This window comes from Sorex araneus, chromosome 4 (genome assembly GCF_027595985.1).
Source record: "Sorex araneus isolate mSorAra2 chromosome 4, mSorAra2.pri, whole genome shotgun sequence".
NCBI lineage: Eukaryota > Metazoa > Chordata > Mammalia > Eulipotyphla > Soricidae > Sorex > Sorex araneus.
The window spans coordinates 172,688,437-172,711,101 of NC_073305.1; the positions used below are offsets into that span (position 1 = coordinate 172,688,437).

General features: G+C 36.7%; 1 protein-coding gene across 1 annotated transcript in view; it reads left to right on the forward strand.

Annotated features, from left to right (window-relative positions):
* The window catches only part of GRM1 (glutamate metabotropic receptor 1), a 478,994-nt gene that overhangs the window by 114,773 nt on the left and 341,556 nt on the right, over window positions 1-22,665 (forward strand). The window contains 1 exon segment of the mRNA XM_004608987.2: window positions 20,967-21,216. Within this exon segment, the coding sequence (XP_004609044.2) occupies window positions 20,967-21,216 (250 nt within the window).

Genomic DNA, 22,665 nt, shown 5'->3' on the forward strand with positions numbered 1-22,665 from the left:
CTATGCAAGCTGTACATTTCTGGTGAATATAAGCTGTTTTGATTGTAGCAACAAAGTAGAGAAAGGTCATTCATCAACATCCAACCTCTCTGCTGATCAATGCACCATTAGGATGATTAGTGTAACAACATGTTATGTAGAACTCTACCACGATACATTTTCAAATCATATTGCTGTAGCCTAGGATTTTGAGAATGATTCAAAATGGTTTTCTCTATTTGTGCTGCCATTTCTCAAGGAGTAAGGTTTAGTTTTCCCTTTTTTTGTCCATTCTCCCCTTCTTCAGTTCCTCCTATCTCCTCCTCTCTCTCCTTCCCATTTGTTTGTGCATGTGTGCAATTCTAAATAATAGTCCAAATAGTTTACCCTTGAGGTTTCGACGTGGCATATGGTCAGTGACTTTCATTGTGGTATTGACTAGATTTATTAAGTTTTTTCTTATTCAATTGTAAAATGGGCTGGAGCGATAGCACAGCGCTAGGGTTTGAAGTCCCAAGTTAAACACAGCCGACCTGGGTTCGATTCCTCCGCCCCTCTTGGAGAGCCCGGCAAGCTACCTAGAGTATCTCGCCCCCATGGCAGAGCCTGGCAAGCTACTCGTGGTGTATTTGATATGCCAAAATAGTCACAAGTCTTAAAATGGAGACGTTACTGGTGCCCTCTCGAGCAAATCTTGAGCAACGGGATGACAGTGACAGTGACAATTGTAAAATGAGGGTCATTAGACAAGAGTTTTGGATTTCATCTTAAACATTAGGAGAAAACACCAATGAGATCTGAGCCAGTAAATAAATTGATTCAATTATGTTCATAATAACTATGATTTCTATGATATATTAGTCTCTTCTTTTAAAAAAATTGAAAAGACCTAAACTTGCCTCTATATTAGAATAATTATGCAAATATACATTATAAAATAGTTTAAATGTCTTACGTAAAGAAGACCTATCTTCTTTCAAACATAGTGCAGGTTCTTCATTTGCAAATCTTTTCTTCTCTTTCCTGACTACTGTAGATACTGCTTCCTCAGGCCTGCTTTCAGCATCACCTGTAATACTTTCTTTGCATATATGATGCTTCCACAAACCTGATTTTATCAAGTATATGCACCTCCTTTTATTCATTTGTTTGACCCTGATGGCTATTTAACTCTATAAGTGGGACATGCTTGTTGGAAGACATTGAACAAAGAATAAATCACATTCTTTCACAGGACATAATACTGTCAATGTGTGCTTATTATGATGGAAAGTGGAAACTCTTATTGAGTTTCTCCATTTCTCATTTTTCTCCACAATGCTTCAGAGATATTTGGTGGTTACTTTTTTGACAATTATAGAGCTTAGCAAAGTATAAAGCTAGATCAACAGTACCTGTGTACTTAAAGCTCTTACAATTGAAAGGAAATTCAATAGAGATCTAATCCTAAAATTTTGATTCACTCTGCACTGCGGTGTTATAAACAAATTTATGTAAAATGCTTGATTTCCATATTGAGCTTCTAAAAATTAGTGTTCCCATTCTAAATTCTTATTGGTGAAAATGAATGGTGATTAAATACTAAAATGAGAACTGAACTGATGCATTAATTTTTTTAGTAAATCATTAAATTCTGTACTTTATAGGAACATAGGAATAGGGAAACATATTTTGTAAAATCTTCCTTTATATTTCATTTGTATTTATTTTAACCCGAATGTTCTCACGAAATGTTCTTTTTCCATGCCCATTAAGATATTTCTTAGGAATCTTTTTGCCAAAATGTATTGTGAAGATTTTCATTGATTTGTTTGTATAAAGAAATTATTCACCACCAGAGAATCTACATAGATGATTTGAGACTAGTCATGGAAAAGTATCCAGGACCCAGTGTTTCATGGCACTGATAAATTCTGACTTTTGTGAATTATTCATTTTTCAGCTCCACACCCACTATGGCATACATACCCATCTCTTCAAGACACGCCAACTGGATCAGAATAGAAAGTCAGAGTCCTAATGAGTTCTCTCTCTCAGGCATAGTTTTTCTTTTCAGGAGAGGAAAATTTTGCTGGGATTGCCTTGCTAATGGTTGCATATTTGATATGCCAAAAACAGTAACAACAAGTCTCGCAATGGAGACATTACTGGTGCCCCCCTGCTGGAGCAAATCGATGAACAATAGGCATGACAGTGCTACAGTGCAATGTTGAGATTCCAGGTATCAGTAAAAGAGACATCTTGGGGACTGGAGGGATCACTGCCTGACCTTCCAATAGTGTTGTATAAAAACCTTATTCCAAATACCTGACCTGAGGAGAGATAAACTGCTCAGTGACTTAATTACATTTTTTTTTATTGAATCACTGTGAGATACAGTTACAAGCTTTCATGTTTGAGTAACATTCATACAATGATCAAACACCCATCCCTCCACCAGTGCACATTCCCCACCACCAATGTCCCCAGTATCCCCCCACTTTCCCAACCTCCCCCTGCCTTCATGACAGACAATTTCCCCCATATTCTCTATTTTTTTCCTTGTTGGGTCACACCTGGAGATGCACAGGGGTTACTCCTGGCTCATGCACTCAGTAATAATTTCTGGTGGTGCTCGAGAGACCATATGGAATGCTGGAAATCGAACCTGGGTCGGCCGCATGCAAGGCAAACCACCCTACCTGCTCTGCTATTGCTCCAGCCCCTCTCTCTACTTTTGGGCATTACGGTTTGCAATACCCCTCAGTGACTTTTAAATTGACTGTGTTCTTTGTTGGCACTTCATTGATTCTGCCTTGCTCATTATCACATGGAGTTACCCTTCTTCACAGTCTCCTTGGTTTATCTGACTCACCCCTGCAGGTTCTTAGTCAGCATCTTGTCTGCAAATAGTGAGTCAAATACAACTGTGGACTTTGGGCTCTCACGAACTAGCTGGGGCTAATTTCTCTGCTATTTCTTTTTTGGTATGTAGGGATCATAAGATCCTTTCTAAGTTTCAGTTTTTCACATGGAAAATGGCATGATGTGGGTTTCTGAGGACAAAAGAAGATAATGGATATAAAGGGTTTTCTTTATCTGGTACCTGGTATACAACTCATGAAGCATCATAGCAGTAGGGTGTTAATTGTATATTAATATTTGCATATGTTAAGTTGCATAATTATTATATCTCTAGGAGGTGGTTATTTCTAATATTTCCATTTTGAAAAAAGGGGACATAAGTACAGAAAGGTTCACTGACTTACTTATCAAAAATTCCACAGCTATAAGTGGGGGAGCCATAATTTGAACCTAGCATGCCTTCATTTCTTTTCTATTCTCCAAATCTATCCTTCCTATGAATACAATAAAAATATTATACCATATTATAGGCAAGATATGGTAAACTGCATAAGCTCGATGCAGGTCAAACCAAGAATTTGTAATGCAAGCTGTTGGGGACTTATGATGAGAAATCTTTGAGAATATTTATTGTGTCTCTTTTACTTTATGAATAGTGAAACTAGAACTCAGGGCCATTCATTAAACTGTACAAAGATATAGATTGGGCAGAACCACACCCCATTTAGATTACACAGGTTCAAATCCAAGGGCCTTTGATAAAATTATACTACATTTATTGTAAGAGGCTATCATGTCATTTGAATTAAAGACAATCTTTCTTCACAGATTAATTTCATTTTGATTTGATGTAAAATTTATTTTGACTTGATTGGTATCTTTTTTTTTTTCTTTTTGGGTCACACCTGGCAGTGCACAGAGGTTACTCCTGGCTCTGCACTCAGGAATTACCCCTGGCGATGCTCAGGGGGGCCATATGGGATGCTGGGAATCGAACCTAGGTTGGTCGAGTGCAAGGCAAACGCCCTACCCGCTGTGCTATTGCTCCAGCCCTTGATTGGTATTCTTTACTGATAATATTAAAAAGGTAATGACTGGCTTTAGACAGGAGGAAACTGAGTCTAGTGACGAGGTTGGTTTAATTCTACTGAGGAAAAGGTGGCGAGCAGTGTCATATCAATACAGTGTTAACTATATGTTAATATTTGCATATATTAAGTTGCATAATTCTCACATCTGGTTGTTTTATTTCCATTTTATAAGAAAGGGACATAAATACAGAGAGGTTCACTGACTTACCAAAAATTCCAAAGCTATAAAACGGGGGAGCCATAATTTGAACCTAGGTTCCTTTTCACTATTCTTCAAATCTACCTTTCCTATAAATGCAATAATATACCATATTGGTGTAAGCGAACAGCAGACTCCTGCTGGGTGTCAGTTCAATGTTGCTGGACAATATATCTTTGATTACTCCAGGTTCACCTAATGTGCTTTTTCTCTCAGTGGCTTTGTTTTCTCATATGTTGGTTGTTTCTGTGGGGTGATATCTTGTTCCCTGCTTTTTAGTGATTGCATACCTAAAAGTGAGTATTGACAAAAATAAACTTGCAGGCAAGATGTATTTTAAATGGTTATACAACAAATGCCTTTTCCTCCCCTACAGTAATACACTTGTAAAAGAATCAGATTGGGAAAGGAAAAAGCTGTTGAAAAAAAATTTGCTCAGCAGATGCTTACTCTGAGTACTGAGAATATGAAATATGTTTTGACATGATGCTCTAGGTTATGAAAGAGTGCTGATTCATATTGTTCTAGAATCACCAAATGCTCAGGCTATAAGGAACCTTAAAGATCTTCCAGTTTGAACCTCACATGTTGAGTGTGAACGAAGAATTCAGTGATGAACAGCTCAAGGTCACAGCTAAATTAGGCAAGTCAAGGCTGCTAACTCACATCCTGAAATTTTTATAAGGAAATTTCATATAGAAAATTAAGAATGTGTTCATCTGTGAACAACTAAAAGCTATCCAATTGTGCAATCAACTGGGATTCTTGTTTTCATACAATTCATCTGGGGCAGATAGTATCGCCCTCTGCTCCTTAACTCTTCACTTATAGGATTCTTTCTCACAGTTTCACTCCTTTATTGTGGCTGAATGACTGTTAAAATAGAACATGTTTCCTGGACTGGTGTTAGGAAGCAAAGAACAAAAAGTCTAAGAATCATATTTTTTATGACCTTTTAAAATTTTTCCCAGAATTATTACTTGGCAACTTCTACTAAAATTTCATTTATGGATTTGGAGACCTTCTATAATTCTAGCTACAATGTGGTCTGGGAAGGAAGTATTCTGTCTATCTAAAGTTGCCCCAAATACAACTGGGATATTTTTAATAAGGAATTTTAAAGGAATAGATTGTGTATAGGAAATTATGAAAGTCTAAAACCAAATGTATTTTGGAAGTAAGAAATGAAGAACCACGGAATTTAGATTCAGACACATCTGGATTCAAATTCCAGCTCTGATAATTTTCGGTTCAACTATTTCCTTAGGTCTCAGTTTACTTTGTAAATGGAGGCAATTGTGGCTTAAGCAGGCAATAAGTTAAAATCAAGTTAAGAAAGATGAAACCGAAACCAAAGAAGAGCCATGAAAATTTTTACATTCAATCACTGTTTTAGATTCTATCAGCATCAATGTTGCTTCCTTGGATTAAGTCATACTTTGTTTTGTTTAACTTTAATGAAACAGAATGTTAGGCCACTAAGACACAGAAACTGGTTTAACAGGCTTGAGTTCCTCTTTTCTCTATTAGAAATAATGCCCCAGTGATCATTATACATCATTCACATTGTTCCTAGCCCTACGCTCAAAGGGAAGAGACTTTAATGGGTCAAACATCATGACCTCAAACTAAAGTGCTTTCCTGTCATGGAGAAGTGATAGCCTGACCTGCAGTCTCGCCCTTGTAGGAAATTTACAGCAACCAGAGGATGTTGTGAGCCTTTTGTATCTTTTCTTAGGTCAGAGGCTCAGTAAATGATGAACAGCTCAGAAACTAAATCTCCCTGTCTTAAAAAAGGGAGAGAAATAGAACCAGGCTGTTCCTTTCATAAGTTGGGAGACACATAGCTGATGTCAGGCCACCAAGCAGGAAATAGCCATATACATATACATGTATTCACATGCGCATACATACATATACAAATATGTGTGTCTGTAAACATAACACATGTTCTTTCAACCCAGGTATGTAGCTATCATAGGAACTACCACATGACATGTAGTCTACTTAAGAATAGTACCAATAACATTAGCACTTTTAATTTTCATTAGGAGGATAAATATTGCATTGTCATTGGGAGAAGTTTTTTTTCTTCTGGAAAACTTTTTCAAATACTCCAAAATAATTGTGCTTGGCACTATAGTCAATATTAATTTTTTTTATTTAAAAATATTTAGACATAGGGGCTGGAGTGATAGCACAGCAGGTAGGGCGTTTGCCTTGCACGCAGGCGACCCCAGTTCGATTCCCAGCATCCTATATGGTCCCCTGAGCACCGCCAGGGGCAATTCCTGAGTGCAGAGCCAGGAGTAACTCCTGTGCATCGCCAGTTGTGACCAAAAAGCAAAAAAAAAATTTAGACATAGTTTACAAAGTTGTTTACAGTAGAATTTCAGGGTTGTGGTGTTCCCATCTCCAATTCCACCACCCCGGGAGCTTATCCCTTCACCAGCAATCCCAGGTTTCCTCCACCCACTAACCTGACTCCTTGACAGATACGTTTTTAAGCTTAAATATTGTAGTTTGGGTCTGGGTCTTATGCTTTCAGTTGTGTTGTGTCTACTGGTTTAGTTCATCTACAATACCGTGTCTCTATACCACAGATGAACCCAAGACCCCTGACCCTTACCCTTAGGTTCAATTATAATCCCTATGTACTTTTACTACAAAATTACTGGCAAAATAATGTATGTGCAATGCAGGTAAATTTACAGGTAAATTAGAGAAAAAGTAATAAAATTATAAAAATAAATATGGAATTCTACTATCTAACTAAGATTGCTACTAGCTTTTAGTACAAAAACCAGAATATGAAAGCAGCCCAAATGTTCAACAACAGAAGAGAGGATAAAGAAATTGGAATATATTGGGATATATACAAATTGGAGTAGTATGCAGTCATAATAATAAAAAAAATTCTTGCCGTTTGCAGCAACTTGGATGGAATTGGATGGCATCAGGCTGGGCAAAATTAGCCAGAGACAGAAGATCAGATATAGAATGATATCATTCATTGATTGTACATAGAGAAATAAATCAAATCAGGGTATGGAGAATATTGATAGATAATAAACCTTGGATACTATGAAAGAAAGATTACTACTAATATTTTTATTTGTATACTTTAAACTTTCTATATGAATATAGATATATTGCATTGTAGCTCTGTTGTTCCATTGTACATCAATTTGCTTGAGCGGGCACCAGTAATGTCTCCATTGTGAGACTTGTTACTGTTTTTTGGCATATTGAAAATGCCAGGGGTAGCCCTGCCATAGATATATTATGCATTAAAATTAGTTTTATATTTATTCTACTTTTAACCTTTTATAATTGACAACATGGCATATTTTCTGTGACATTTAATACAATTTTGCATCATCCTTGAAAAAAGTGACTTATTTTTTTGTAAAACATATAATTATTTAAATAGTCTCCTATGGTATAAAAACTTTTTTCCGTGTTTTTTATTATGTACTGCTATAGAGAGCATAATACTAGAATTTTGTGGGAATTGAAATTATTTTTGAAAATGAAACTTCTGAGTAAAAAAGAAAAGTATGATTACAAAGTCTCCACCTAAAATATAAGAGCATTTTATACAATTAATAGTGCATGAGTGCTTTTTTTCATGCTAAGTATCACCATTAAAAGAACACATAAGTGTGTGTGTGTCTGGTATGTGTCTATGTATGTGTGTCTGTGTATGTCTGTGTGTGTCTCTGTGTGTGTCTGTGTATAATAAGGTGATTTTTTTCCTGAATTTGTTGTTATAAATAATCATCCTAGTTTTGACTATTCATTCAATCCTACAAGAGAGCTGCCTCAGTCTGTCACCTCTATGTGAAAACTTAAATGGAAAAATTCTGCCTTTTAAAAAAGATAATACATCTACGTTTGTGTTTTAATTCTACTCACATTTTTTCCCTCATCTTTCCCAGTTTCATAAACAACTACAATTAGAGAATCAACAGCCTGGATTATTGCATAAAACTTTAAAATGGATATCATGAGGCCTTTAGAGGTGAAATTTGAAGAAGACTCAGTGACAGGACTCAGAGACAGACTTTGAATGCATTGTGTAAACACTCCAAGTCCCAAAATAAAAGTGAAGTAATTGTTTTGTTCAAGTGTGGCAGAAAAATATTATTCTAGGGACAACCTGGGAACAAGGTGACCATGAGTGGATAGTGAAGCACTGCAGCTAAAGAAACAATCACGAGCTTGGATTTTATAAATAGGAACATGAAAACAGAGAAATGTAAGGCTCTTAGGGCAATGCTAAAGCTTTATGTCCAATTTTAGACTTTAAAACTTTAGAGAGAGATGGAGAGTAAAAATAGGCACAGTTCTTTGCTGTCTGTCTGTATTTTTCTATGTGATACTATCTTTGTGCATACATTAACACCTGCAATAATCATAACTAACCACTGAAAAAAAATATGAGCCTCATTTTACAAGCAAGACCATGAAAGCTTATAGAAGAAGGCTATAAAACCAATCTCATCTCATCCACCGTCAAACTAGATCTGGTCACCTTTAGATCCTCAACAAGATGTATCTGCCAGTGCAGAAGGGAGAAACTGTCGACTCTAATCCTATTACCTAGAGATAACTAGTCACTTTTTTTTTTGTAAATCTGCTTCTTCTACTTGGAATATATAGATATTTCTAATCAAATTGGAATAGTTAGAAGTAGGATTAAAACCAAGGAAGAGAGAAATCCCCTCTTGCTCTCTCTAACTGACCTGTAAGGCAGTTCCTTAAGTGACCTTGTACAGAAATTTCCTTGCATACCCCAAAGGCAAGTGATGACTCAGGCACATCTGAATGACCAGATCTGTAATGCTGACTACAGAGGTGCAGATGGAGCCTGGGGGGCGGGGGAGTTTTTATAATATTCTCTCATTGTTAAATGGGAGAGCCAAACAAATAGAGGGTTATCAAGAAAGGTTAAAGTTGGAAATGGGAGTTGTTTCTGTGAACTGTGAATTCCAAAAAAGAAATTACAACCACAGAACTAGAACAAAAACAACAATACTGTTAGAGTCAAAGCAACTGATACCCAAATTTGCTAAAAATGAAGAGAAAATTACTATATATTTGTATATGCATATATGCATATGTCATATGCATATGTATATATACATATGCATATGTGTGTTATTATTGATGTGTAACTGCACCAGGCAGTGCTAAGAGACAAATACTGGCAGCCATGCTTGGAGATCACTCCTGGTGATGTTCACAGGGCTGAGAAGTGCCAGGGATCAGACCTGACCTCCCTGTGTGCAAACACAAGCTCAGTGTTTCATGCCCCATATTTTAATGTCAGTAATTTAGGTTGAATGGAAGAATTTACTTAGAGTGATAGTCACTGTCACTGTCATCCCGTCGTTCGTCGATTTGCTCGAGCAGGCACCAGTAACGTCTCCATTGTGAGACTTGTTGTTATTGTTATTGGCATATCGAATACGCCACAGGGAGCTTGCCAGGCTCTGCTGTGCGGGCAAGGCACTCTTGGTAGTTTGCCGGGCTCTCCGAGAGGGATCGAGGAATGCGAGTGATAGTAGTTAAACATTAAATTATGGTTCCATAATGTGCTAAAATAAATTTAATTCAGTACAATTATGTTTAAAAATGTTACATTATTTGTTTAATATGGATCAGGAGGCATACAAATCAGCACCATGGACAGGCACTCAGCCAACACCTAAGGGAGTTCTTTCCTTTTTAAAAGATCTGTGATTTACAAAGTTATTGATAGTTGAATTTTACGCATATAATACTTCATCACCAATCCCAACACCAGTGTCAAATTCCCTCCCCCAGTGTTCTCATATGCCCTCCCCACCCCCCTCCCACCCTATCCCTGACAGGATAGGCTTGACAGGCACATTGCAACATTTCAGTGGTTGCAGCTGAAATCTCATATTTTCAGTTTTGTCAAGCATGTGTTTAGATATATGGTTGTACCACTCACACATACCACCAGTATAACTGAAGTCCTGATGCCTGTTCACCCATTAGTTCCTATTCTCTTCTCCCCCGCCCCCCCTGAAACCCCTCTTGGTTTTTTTCCTTCTCTTTTTCCTCTCTAAACACTGGGATCTCCCTTTTACTACATTTCCTCGTCAATACTGCTGTATACCACAGATAAGTGATATCATCCTGTTTTTTTTTCTTCTTCTTCTGACTTCATGCAACATGATCTTTTCCAGTGTCAACCAGGTTGCAGCACAATGATTTCATCATTCCTTGCAGCTGCATAGTATTCCACTGTGTATATATATACATACCACATCTTAATAATCTAGTCATCTGTTGTTGGACACAGAGGTTGATTCAATATCCTAGCGATTGTACTGAGTGCATCAATGACTAAGAGACTTCTTAAGGGGGATGCTGAGACTGCTATAGAATACTAAGAACAGAATATAGCACTGTAGCACTGTCGTCCCATTGCTCATCGATTTGCTTGAGCAGACACCAGTAATGTCTCCATTGTGAGACCTGTTGTTACTGTTTTTGGTATATTGAATATGCCATGGAGAGCTTGCCAGGCTCTGCCTTGCCTGTGGGATACTCTTGGTAACTTGCCAGGCTTTCCGAGAGGGATGGAGGAATCCAACCGGGGTTGGCAGCATGCAAGACAGACGCTCTACCCGATGCGCTATCGCTTCAGTTCAAGGACAGAATGTAGAAGTAAAATAAAGCAGGGATTTAGGGAAGTAGAATATAATCTAATGAATCTTTGAAGTTTTGAAAAAAATTTCCCCCTTTTTTGGGGTGTGTTAGGTGAAGAAATAACCTACATATTTCCCTTGTTTGGATGCTTTCTCAAATGTAACTGAGGCAGAAATATGTATGAATGCATTATATTAAATATGATTTTATGACCAAAATAATTTATAAGATGTATTGAATGTACTAACAGAATTTGAACTTGGTTCAATATGGTGATAGGAATGCTACTTTATTAACTTAATAAAGTTCATATTTTTTCTTAAACACATGCCCAATGATTTTAAGAATAAAAGAAAAACAATCAGTATCTATGTTTTTGCTCAAGATGACATTTGATACAGTTTGAGACCTAGAACAATTTTAATCCATAGCTTTCTTATTTGGTAACAATATGCTATAAAATCCTAATAATCAATATCTTATAAGTGAATGCCTGTTGATTTTATTGAATAATAATTATATTTAGTTTATTAAAATCATGGCTAGCTTTGAAAAATTCAGAGTTGTACTGTTTTTTCTCTTCATGGTAGTTTAATTTTTTCCCCATTTCAGTAACTTTTTAAGATCTTCTGTTCTATAGGCAGTAATGATATTATTTCTGACCACTTCAGTTGATTAATTATTTTCATTATTATTTAGAGAATGGGTTGTTATAACCCTGTTAGCTCACAAATGTCCCCATAAATTATGCTTAGACACCTAGTATTATAGAATTTACTGATTTAGAGAAGAATAGCTCAACTTTATATTTTTTTAATAATTTAACTCTAATCGAAATGAAGATATTGCAACCTATTTTAATTTTTTGCTTGATGATTCTTGTCAGATGCCTTTCTCTCATACTCTCTAGGTTTTACGCAATACCATAACAGTGATAAAGCTTGTTATAAAATCTGTTACCACATAGCAATATATAACACATTTCCATATTGCAGTCTTGTAGTGGTATGCCATATGTTTCACTGGAGATCCATAAAATAGAATCTCATTCCATAAACCAGAAACCTTCTGATCCAGTGGGACCTATCTACTCTTTGTCTTAAAAAAATCTTCTGTCAATTCTCATTTATTACCATTCAGCCTGAAAGCAAATCCCTTGCTTATATTACTCAAAGTACAGTTTTATTTCTACTTTCCCCAAGGGTCATTTATTGGTCTTATCCATTTTCTTAACTTGAAATCTAGAATTATGGTTTTGTTCATTTCACATATATCATATACAATTTATCATTGTTGTTATTTTTATGTATTTTTATTGTGCTTTTACAGCTATATTTTTAAGTCTGGGTAAGAGGCTATATAAACCTGACTATAATCAAGTGCAATGTTGAGTGCAGTGTTAATCCTATATTCACCACTCTATGGCCTTGGGAAAATTCTCTAGCGTCTCAGAGTTTTTATGTCTTTATCTGTAAAAGTGATGATATAATTTTATAATGTTATGATGAGTAAATGAAATGAGTAAATGTTATGATGAGTAAATGAGTCCTCATTTTTCATCAAATTGAAGGAAGAGTCAATTGTCCAATATTTCTAGACTATTTTTTAAAATATAAAATCTAGGGATCTTTTTAAACTTGATTAATCTCATTTTGTAATTGACAGATATGCAGTTCTTTACCAGAACTTAGTATTTGCAATTATAATTCCTTTTTATTTTTAAAGGCCTGTATGATGAATGTTCTTTATATACTTGTGATTTCTTCTAGACCTTATGTGAAGTGTTCACATAACTTCTTTAATACTAGGAAAGGAAGAGAAAGTTTGAGTAGCAAGTTAGAAGGAGAAGATAAAGCTGAGGATGGCTGAATGTTGAGCATGTTACTTCCCACCCGGCATTGTTTGCTCATGACCTGGTAGGCAGGCAAAGTGTACACGTTTCCTAGTTTTCCTCTTTCCCCTTTTCTTTTCATCTGTGGAAGATTTATTTGTATTCTAAGATAACAGTAAAGACTCTTTGTTTTTACTCCTTTACCTTTTCTGAAATATAATTGGGAAATTAAATTTGTGTATGTTTAAGATGTTACATACACTGTGATATTTTGATATCTGAACACATTGCACAATGTAATCACGCATCCATCACCTCACATTTAGCTTATTGTTGTGGTGAGATCATGTAAGGTATATTTTAACAGAAAATTTCAGATTTACAAAATTAGTAACTGTATACTAATATATATCATTAAATCCTATTTCTGTACATTATATTCATAGAAATTAATCATTTTATAGCTGAAAGTTTGCATCCTTTGACAACATCTTATTGACTCCACTCCCACCCTCTGATTAGCATAGTTCTACTCTCTGATTCTGAGTTTGACATATTTAGATTGCATATATAAGTAAGGTCATACAATATTTATCTTTCTATATCTAGCCTCTTAACTTAGCATAAATATTTTCAGGTTCATCCATGTTATTGAAAATGGTACAATTCGCTTCCTTTTGATGGATAATCTTCCTTGTATGTCATCCATTTACCCACTGATCTATACTTCCGTTGTTTTCATATCTTGGCTATTTGCATAATGCCACAATAAATGTGGCTGTGCCGACATTTCTCTGAGATACCTGCTTCATTTAAATGTATGTATGTATAGTAAGATTGCTGAATATTATGGTAATTCTACTTTTCTCCATAGTGACTTCACCAATTTGCATTTTTGTGTAGTGTTGTATAAGGATCCACTTTTCTCCATGCCAACAAGTAGTGCTTTCTTTAGACAGTTTTTCTGAATTCATAGCCCATAGTACCTCTACTAAATTGTTATAATTGTGCCAGTCAGGTCAGTAACTCTATAGCAACTCAATATGGTTTTAAGCTTCTTTGGTGCTTCCTATTTTGTATGGTCTGTGTATCGTTATTTATAGTTATAATGAGTAAAATAAATCTTTTTAGAAAAATAAGTTCATATTTATGGAGACAATTACTGAAAATTCTATTGTCTTTTCTTTGGTAAATAATATTATGGAATTTCAGCACCATATGTTTTATGTGTGCAACTGTTACCACTCCTACCCCTCATTCTAGTGCCACCCCAGCCTTCCAAAGACCTTCTGCTCACTTCTTCTGGCCACCCCACCCCCTCCTCTTTCCCTATGGTAGTTTCATTGACTCAGATTAATTCTGTTGTTTCTTGCTAGTTCATTTTCTTTAGTGATTCATATTACACATTTGAGTGATTTCATCTGGAAATTATCTTCACTTCTGCACGTACTTCACTTAGCAGAACCATCTAAAATTTTACTCATTTTTTTCTCAAAAGGCACAACTTGATCTTTTTTAATGACAAGTAGTATTCCATTGAGTATATATTATATATACACACACATACATATATATACTTTAACTATATATATATACATATATATAGTTATATACACACACCACAAGCTCTTTATTTTGTTATCTATTGATGGGCATTTATGTTGATTCTATAGTTTGGCTATTGTAAATAATACTGCTATGAACAGAGTAGTGAACATATCTATATCTGTATAAAAGCAATTAATTTTTTTAGTTTCCAGCATACAATGTACCAACACCAGTTCCTTCACAGTGTCCACTTCCCTCCAGTGTCCCCAGTTTCTCTTCTGCCCTGCTCCTACCTCTAAGGTAGGTACTATTTTCTTTTATTCACCCCCCCTCCTTTAGGCAATATGATTCACCATACTGTTGTTAATAGGGCACCATAAATGCCACTTACCTCTTATAAGCACCTATTCCAGGTACAGCCTGACCACATCCCTCAGTCATTGTCGTAGCCATCTCTTCTTTGATCCATCCCACCATTCCCATCACCACCCCCCGCCACACACACATCCAAAGCATAAAAATCTGGAAAAGTCTGTTCCTTGATAATATTGTATGCCAAGAGTTCTAAAATTCTGGCAGTTTGGTAGATGAAGTTACTATTCTTGCTATTCCTATATAGGTATAACCATTATGGAAATAACCATTATGGAAATGTTTATGTTAGTTCAAATCTTTTAGGAACTATGAGAGTTTAAGCATCAGTGAGCAGTGTTAATGTGCAAGTTTGAGACTAAATTACATACACAGGAATTTTATTAGATTCTGAAATTATGCACATTTGATGCCTTTTTTGTGAGTGTAAAAGATAAATCAGCTAGTAATCAAGGCATCAGTTTATGTAGAACGTTCAGTTCTAACACAAATGTGCTTCATGGCCAATGTTGAGCCATTTCACTTCTCGGAGACTCCACTGCTTTGTTTGTAAACTGAGGAGCTGGGAGAGTGCATGTCTGTCCGTAACATTAAAGGGGTTTCCTCATTTGAATGCATACATCATTGAGTCTTCATGTTTATTTTTAATAATCTAGGAGTACTGCTATTTATTCAGCCATTGATTAAGTTAATTGAATTGGGTGTGAACTCCACATTAGTTTTTTTTATTCTTTTCTGAATGTTAACTTAATTATTTTATTATTATTCCACCCCTCTTTTTTGATACACCATGGGATACAGCTACAAAGCTTTCATGTTTGAGCTTTGGTCATATAATCATCAAACACTCATCCCTTCACCAGTGCACAATTTCCACCACCAAAATCCCCAGTATTCCCTGCCCCCACCACATTCCAACTCTTCCCCTGCTTGTGTGGCAGACAGTTTCCCCATACTCTCTCTACTTTGGTTACATTTGATATTTTGACACCAGTTTCACCACCACTCAAACCTGCCAAAAAGGCAATGCTAAACAACTTGTTTTGTATTGCTTGTTATGGATAGACTATAATGTCCAGGAAATTTGGTGCCACTCTCTTCCAGGAGCTTTAGTTTATAGTCTCTGGGTCTTGGCCATTGATTAGATTACATGGCGCCAGGGGCAGTTTGTGGGTGTGACTGCCAAGCTTCTGGAAAACTGGGGATCTGGGGGGAGGAGCCCCAGTTTAGATCCAAGCAGGCTTGGAGATCTCAGTCATGGGTGTCCGCATATCTGGGTTTTCCTGCCAGTCCGTTCTCTGGTGAGGCTCATCCTTTTGAGTCTTCATGTTTTTGACAAAGAAAGAAAATTGTTTCTCAGATTGAAATATGAAGGTGAGCATTTTAGCAGTAAAGTTATTCCTCTTACTATCATCTCTGACAAACTGATAGTATCTTTGGCTGGAAAGTTTGGCTAGACATGTCTTTTTACCTTTTAGATTCCTGAACTTGTATTTATTTGGAGAAAAAAGCATCTAGCTGCCTTTATTGTGCCCTCCTCTGCAGGAGAAGAGGCATTTATTTGCTAGTGGTGGTTTTCTCCCTTATAATCAACCACTGCCTCTTGTCTAAACCATATGTTTCCACAATCCCTGGAGTTGAGAATTTTGTGACTCACTAATGCTTCCATTTGAGTTTCAATGGACTGCATTAATCTACCGAAGTTGACTAAATTAAAAGGCAAATTAATTTAATTTTATAAAATATTAAACTAGAAATACTTATTAAACATATATGGGAAAGTATTCATAGATTTAGTGACAATGTCCATGAAATTTTATAGTATTTGGCATTTAAATCCTAGATCTATTTTGGATAATATTATTTAAAATTAGATCACTTCACAATTAATGTTCTCATGGTACATTTACATTAAAGGATCTTGAAAACTATTGCTAAATTTTATGCCAAATATTCAAAGTTATGTCCATCAAGTATTGATATATCTGTTTCTTACTAATCCTGTGTGTCATGGATTTTTAAATTCTGGCAATCTGGTAGGTGAAAAATTAGCACCTTTAAAATTTTACTTTCTTCAACTAGTGAGATTCAATAATTTAAATTTTCCTATTGCACACTTTTAATTTTTTGTTCAAATTGCTTATTTATAATCTGCCCATTTCTCTTTTGAACTGTGAAAAATACATGTTTTATTGTATGTTTATTACCTAGCTCTATTCTAAGTATTAATGTTATGTTCTTAAATATGTCATACAAATCATTCTTATAATGCATATATTCTAGGGAGAAATAAAAATATTCTCAGGAGCTGGAGTGATAGCACAGTAGGTAGGGCATTTGCCTTGCACACTGGCTGACCCATATTCTATTCCTCCATCCCTCTCAGAGAGCCCGGCAAGCTATCGAGAGTATCCCACCCGCATGGCAGAGCCAGCAAGCTCCCTGTGGCGTATTTGATATGCTAAAAACAGTAACAATAAGTCTCACAATGGAGATGTTACTGGTGCCCGCTTGAGCAAATCCATGGGCAAGGAGATGACAGTGACAGTGATGTACAGTAAGAAAAAATAAAGTATCTGAGTTTACTGGGAAGTTCATTTAACTATTTGATCATGAAAGGTTTTTTCAGAGAAGGTGATATTTAACCTCAAACATAATCAACAAAAACATCTGTACAAGAGAATGCTTTTAGATAATTAAAAAAAAGCTAACATAGGGATACGAATGAATTTTGGGTAATCTGGCAAGAAAAAGGACAGATAACTAAGATAAGATGGAGGAGAAATGGGCAGGTGTGGGACTGGGCAAGTAGGAAGGCTTAGCTCATGTACAATGTGGCATTATGAGGGAAAGAGTTCTGGTATTATTCTGTTTCAGAATATTATTCCAATATTGGGGCTGGATCAATAGCACAGTGGTAGGGCGTTCGCCTTTCATGCGGCCAACCCGAGTTCGATTCCTCCGTCCCTCTTGGAGAGCCCGGCAAGCTACCGAGAGTATCGAGCCCGCACAGCAGAGTCTGGCAAGCTACCCGTGTGTATTGGATATGCCAAAACCAGTAACAATAAGTCTCTCAATGAGAGACGTTACTGGTGCCCGCTTGAACAAATCGATGAGCAACGGGATTCCAATATTGAGAAGTGGTGGCAGCTTTCTCCAGTAGTATCTCTCCAGCACCGAAAACTCTACTTTAGAGATGTTAGAGTTGAGATGTCTGGAAATGGAAATGTCAGGTGGAAGATTATACTGATCTTTTGTTCTAAGGGCAGAACAGTTTTCAAAACTATATTTGGAATTCAACATGATATTCAAATGGTATTTGAAGAAATGTGACTGGATAGGAAACTTAGAAGTCAGAATATAAAGAATAAAGAGTTTCTGAGGATCAAATTGTGACATGACATTTTTTTTCTCTTAAAGTTTATTAGAATAGAAGTTGTATGTACCACATAAGAGTTTGTAGGTATTGAGCATAGATTACATCCCTTTATTATTTTGCTAATCAAAACACACACACGTTTAGGGGTGAAGAATGCAAAATGTAGGCACAAATGATCTACAGCACCCCATTTTTTGCAAAATATAATGCTACTTTTCAGCTATACTGGGAAGTGCAAAGGATGGGTAGTAGGAATTACATGTATAATGAGTTTAGGAACATTTAGGGACTGTAAAGGTGGGAGAAATATATACCCATGTATTCTTATTGGCATGACATTTTCCCTGTCTTTTTTTAAAAAAAATTAAATCATCAGATGATACACACTTATAAAGTTTTTCATGATTGGGTTTCAGTCATACAATGTTCCAACACCCTCCAGTGTAGATTTTTCAACGTCCCCAGTTTCTCTCCCATTATCCTCTCCCCCAGAGTGCCTCTGTGACAAGAACTTCTCTTATCTTCTCTCTCTGTGTCTCTCCTCTCTCTCATTATCTCTTTCCTTTTAGGCATGATGGTTAGTACAGAAAGTTTATACTTTTTATACCTGCTTTCAACACTCAGTTTTATTTCAGAGGGACCATTTCCAACTATCATTGTGCTACTAGTTCCTTCTCTATCCTAAACTGCCTGATTGCTGCTCCCTCCCCACCCCCAAACACACACATACACTTGTGGCAAGCTCCCAACTGTGGGCCCGTCTTCCTGGCCCATGTTTCTACTGTCCTTGTTAATAGTCTCATACTACTTTTTTTTATATCCCACAAATGAGTTTGGCATGACATTTAGGGTGAACAGGGAAGGACAATCTAGCAGTAAAAAATAATCTGTGAGTGATGAGGAAGCCCAAAGAAGGTTGTGTCACAGACACCAAGAGAATAAAATGTTTCTAGGAGAGTGTGGCTAGTGTTGAATGCAGTTGAGTGATTGATGAAGACAAAGACAGATCAGGGGATATGGCAACAGAGAAATGAGTGGTGACCTTGACAAGAGAATAGTTTGATAAGAGAAGACTGTGAAGTGTTGGAAAAGAATGGTAAGGGAAAGAATGAAAAATGGTGAGGCAAACACATTGACCTTAGAAGCTATTACTGCAGTAATTGTAAATGAGATAGGAATTAAAATGGATCAAAGAGTCCCAGGATTTTTTTCTTCTTTTTTTAAAACAAACATCACAGAAAGAGAAAAATTGATTTTATAAAAGAAACGGATATTTATGGAAGAAAATCATTGAATTAATTTATTAAGGAGGCAAAATTTAATGTTCATAAGAAGAAGTTGACTTCATTTTGTGGCAGAATTTAATGTTCATAAGAAGAAGTTGACTTCATTTTAAGGCAGAAACTTGAAACAAGGGTCTCCAGAAAATATTAGTGATAATGAAAAAGGTATTAGATATTACAGTGTATGTGGTTGAAATAGCTTGTTTTTTTTTAATAGTTTCTGTCTTCTGATCAATATTTGAAGTGAAAATATTAGCTAGAGTCAGGGATCAGTGCTGGGATGAGTATTTTGGAGATGTGAAGATATAAGAATGAGTATAAGTAATCATGTTGACGTGGAGATTACTTACATGGGAGATGTAGTATAATTTACTCACAATATTGGATGCCCCTTTATTGAGTATGTATCCTCAATAACTTTAAACAGAACAAGTCAGTGAGGTTGTGATTTTATTTTTCTATCTTTGTTTAGGTGCTCAGATATAGCTTCGAGTAGTGAATGATCTGGTTTAACTAGCATTAGTCTTTTGTAAAAGTCAGTAATACCAACAGCACAAATCATGAATTAGGACTGGGGATTTGGCTCAGTCAGTGATAAATGCATAGCTTGCATGGATGAAATCTGGTTCAACCCTTGGCACTGTGAAAAGCAAAACAAACAAACAAACAAAAAAAACAGAAACAAAAAATAAAAGAAAGAAAACACAAAAAGTCCTCACAAAACAGCTAATGAATTTGTAAGGGAATAATTATGAGGATGAGTGACAAATGAGAAGGAAAATGGCAAAAGGTGAGGCGAATAGATATGCAGATTTTACGCTATTGAAGAATCTTGGGATACAACTGTAGAATATCTGAGCTTGTAGAATAAGAATTAGAAGGGAATAAATCAGGACTGTGGATGTAGATCAAGGGACAGAGCACATACCTTGCAGGGATAAGGGCCGGGTTCAATATCTGGCACCAAATGGCCTCCTAAGCACAGCTGAATGCTCTCTGTGATATCCAAACACTACTGTTTGTGGTCCTCACACCAAAAAAGAAGAGAAAGGTCAAAGTAAACAGACTGAAACGTTGGGTATCCTTATGAGAGATAATGAACCATGATAACAGGCCAAAACTGTGACCAGAAAGTATGTGGACTAATATGAATTATATTTTATTCTATGAATGACACTAAAATGAAATCAAAACTAATGGGTCAATGCTCCCATAATCCACTTTATCCAAGGATTCTGGATTTCTACTAAACACTGTAGCTGACCTGGTAAAGAGGTCGCATTAGCTTTGCTTCCTCTTCATGGAAAAGTTGCAGGGCTCTGGGGTCCCTGGGTGTTTGCCTCTGATTCTGTCTGACTGCCAGCTAAGGTCACTTGCCAATGTACAGGCCTCTTCACTGCGTTGGCTGAATGCCCCACCCCCGCGTGCCATCTCTCCCACACTGATCAAATCTGGGACAGCCGCTATTCATCACACTTGTAAAATAGGGCATCTCATGTCTCAAAACTCGTTTCCCTGTGGACATTACAGCTCAGTAAGTTTCTGACTATTTTCACAGAGCTGAACGTTTGATTACATTTGATTATTCTCTTGAATCCATTCAGATCTTCTTTCAGTTCCAGTTATTGCAAATTGTTTGGCAAGACTGTCCTTTGCCACCCTCTGTGAGTCCAATAGTCCATATTCCAGCGTGGGATGCGTGGCTGCCTCCACGTGGTCCTGAACATCTCCTCCTTGTTTGTTTCTTGTCCAGGGAATTATGGAGAGAGTGGCATGGACGCTTTCAAAGAGCTGGCTGCCCAGGAAGGTCTCTGCATCGCCCATTCAGACAAAATCTACAGCAATGCCGGGGAGAAGAGCTTCGACAGACTGTTGCGCAAGCTCCGAGAGCGGCTGCCCAAGGCCAGGGTGGTGGTGTGCTTCTGCGAGGGCATGACCGTCCGCGGCCTCCTCAGTGCCATGAGGCGCCTCGGGGTGGTGGGAGAGTTCTCACTCATCGGAAGGTAAGAGTCAACCTCTCTCTCCCTCCCTCTCCCCCTCCCACCTCTCTCTCTCTCTCTCTCTCTCTCTCTCTCTCTCTCTCTCTCTCTTTCACACACACACACTCACACACACACAAATGTGCACGTACACACACCATGCATGTTGAACATGTATGTGCTCTCAAAAAACGCTAATCTAGACACCCCACCCCGGTGGATTAAAAGTGCCCCAGAACTATTTGTGCAAGGGTATCTTGAGAGTAGCACTTATCACCGCCCTGAGAGCAAGGCAAGAGTAGAGAGGTTGATGACAAGACGATGCTATTGGAAAAGGCGGTAAGTAGTTGTCAGAATATGTGTTGCTCTGAAGAATGATCCTTTTCATTGTGTACTTTTCCTCTTTCAATGTCTCCATCCCTCAAGAAGAAAAACAACAAGCAGATCTAAAAGCAAGGGAGTATTTATGTCCTCACACTTCCAAAGCTCAGAAATCTTAATGAGGTATTGGTAGAAGGACGGGTAATAAGGAAAATGGAAATACAAATATATATGTATGTTGTATAGATATGTAGACATAAATTGGGTAGCCCTTCCTTTATATATAAAGGGCTAGCTAAACTTGAGAGTTTGATCAAATGATCTCACACAGGATGGCTAATATGATGCCTTTAATCTATGATTTTTCCCCTATTTTTTTATTAATGAGGTTCTGTGACATATATGATGCTAATGATGGTTTTCTGTCTATATAATTTGAACACCACACCCATCAGCAGTGTACCCACTTCCTATCCCAGGGACCTCAATGGTATTCCCTTTTAACCCACCCCCACAAACTCAGTTGTATAGATTTCCCCATTGTGTTGCCTTTGGCTCTTTGTTAGGTATATATCTGTAAGTCCCACGTATGAGAGAGATCATTCTGCATCTATACCTTTACTTCTGACTTTACTTCAGGATTGTATTCAGAATCTTATGGAAAATTGCATGACTTTATTTTTTATTTCTTTATTCTTTTAGAGCTGCATATTTTTCACTGTGTATATATACAACAACTTCTTGATTTATTCATCCATATTTAGAATTTGGGTTGTTTCCATATCTTGTCTATTGTACTAAGTGCTACAGTGAACATAGGAGAGTGTATATTCTTTCAAATTAATTTTTGTGTTTGTGGGATAGATATTCAGCTTGTGATTTTTGCAATTGTACATGATGTTTTCTAAAATTTTTGCTCTTCTTTTTCGATCATATATATATGTATGTGATGGAATTTTCAGTGTCACTTATGTTTCATAGGTATTTGGATTTTTATATATTATAAAATGTATATACTCAATATATTGCTTAATTTTCAATTTTCTAACAATATTCATAAAGGGGACTAGAGTGATAGCACAGCGGGTAGGGCATTTGCCTTGCACGCGGCCAACCCGGGTTTGATTCCTCTGTCCCTCTTGGAGAGCCTGC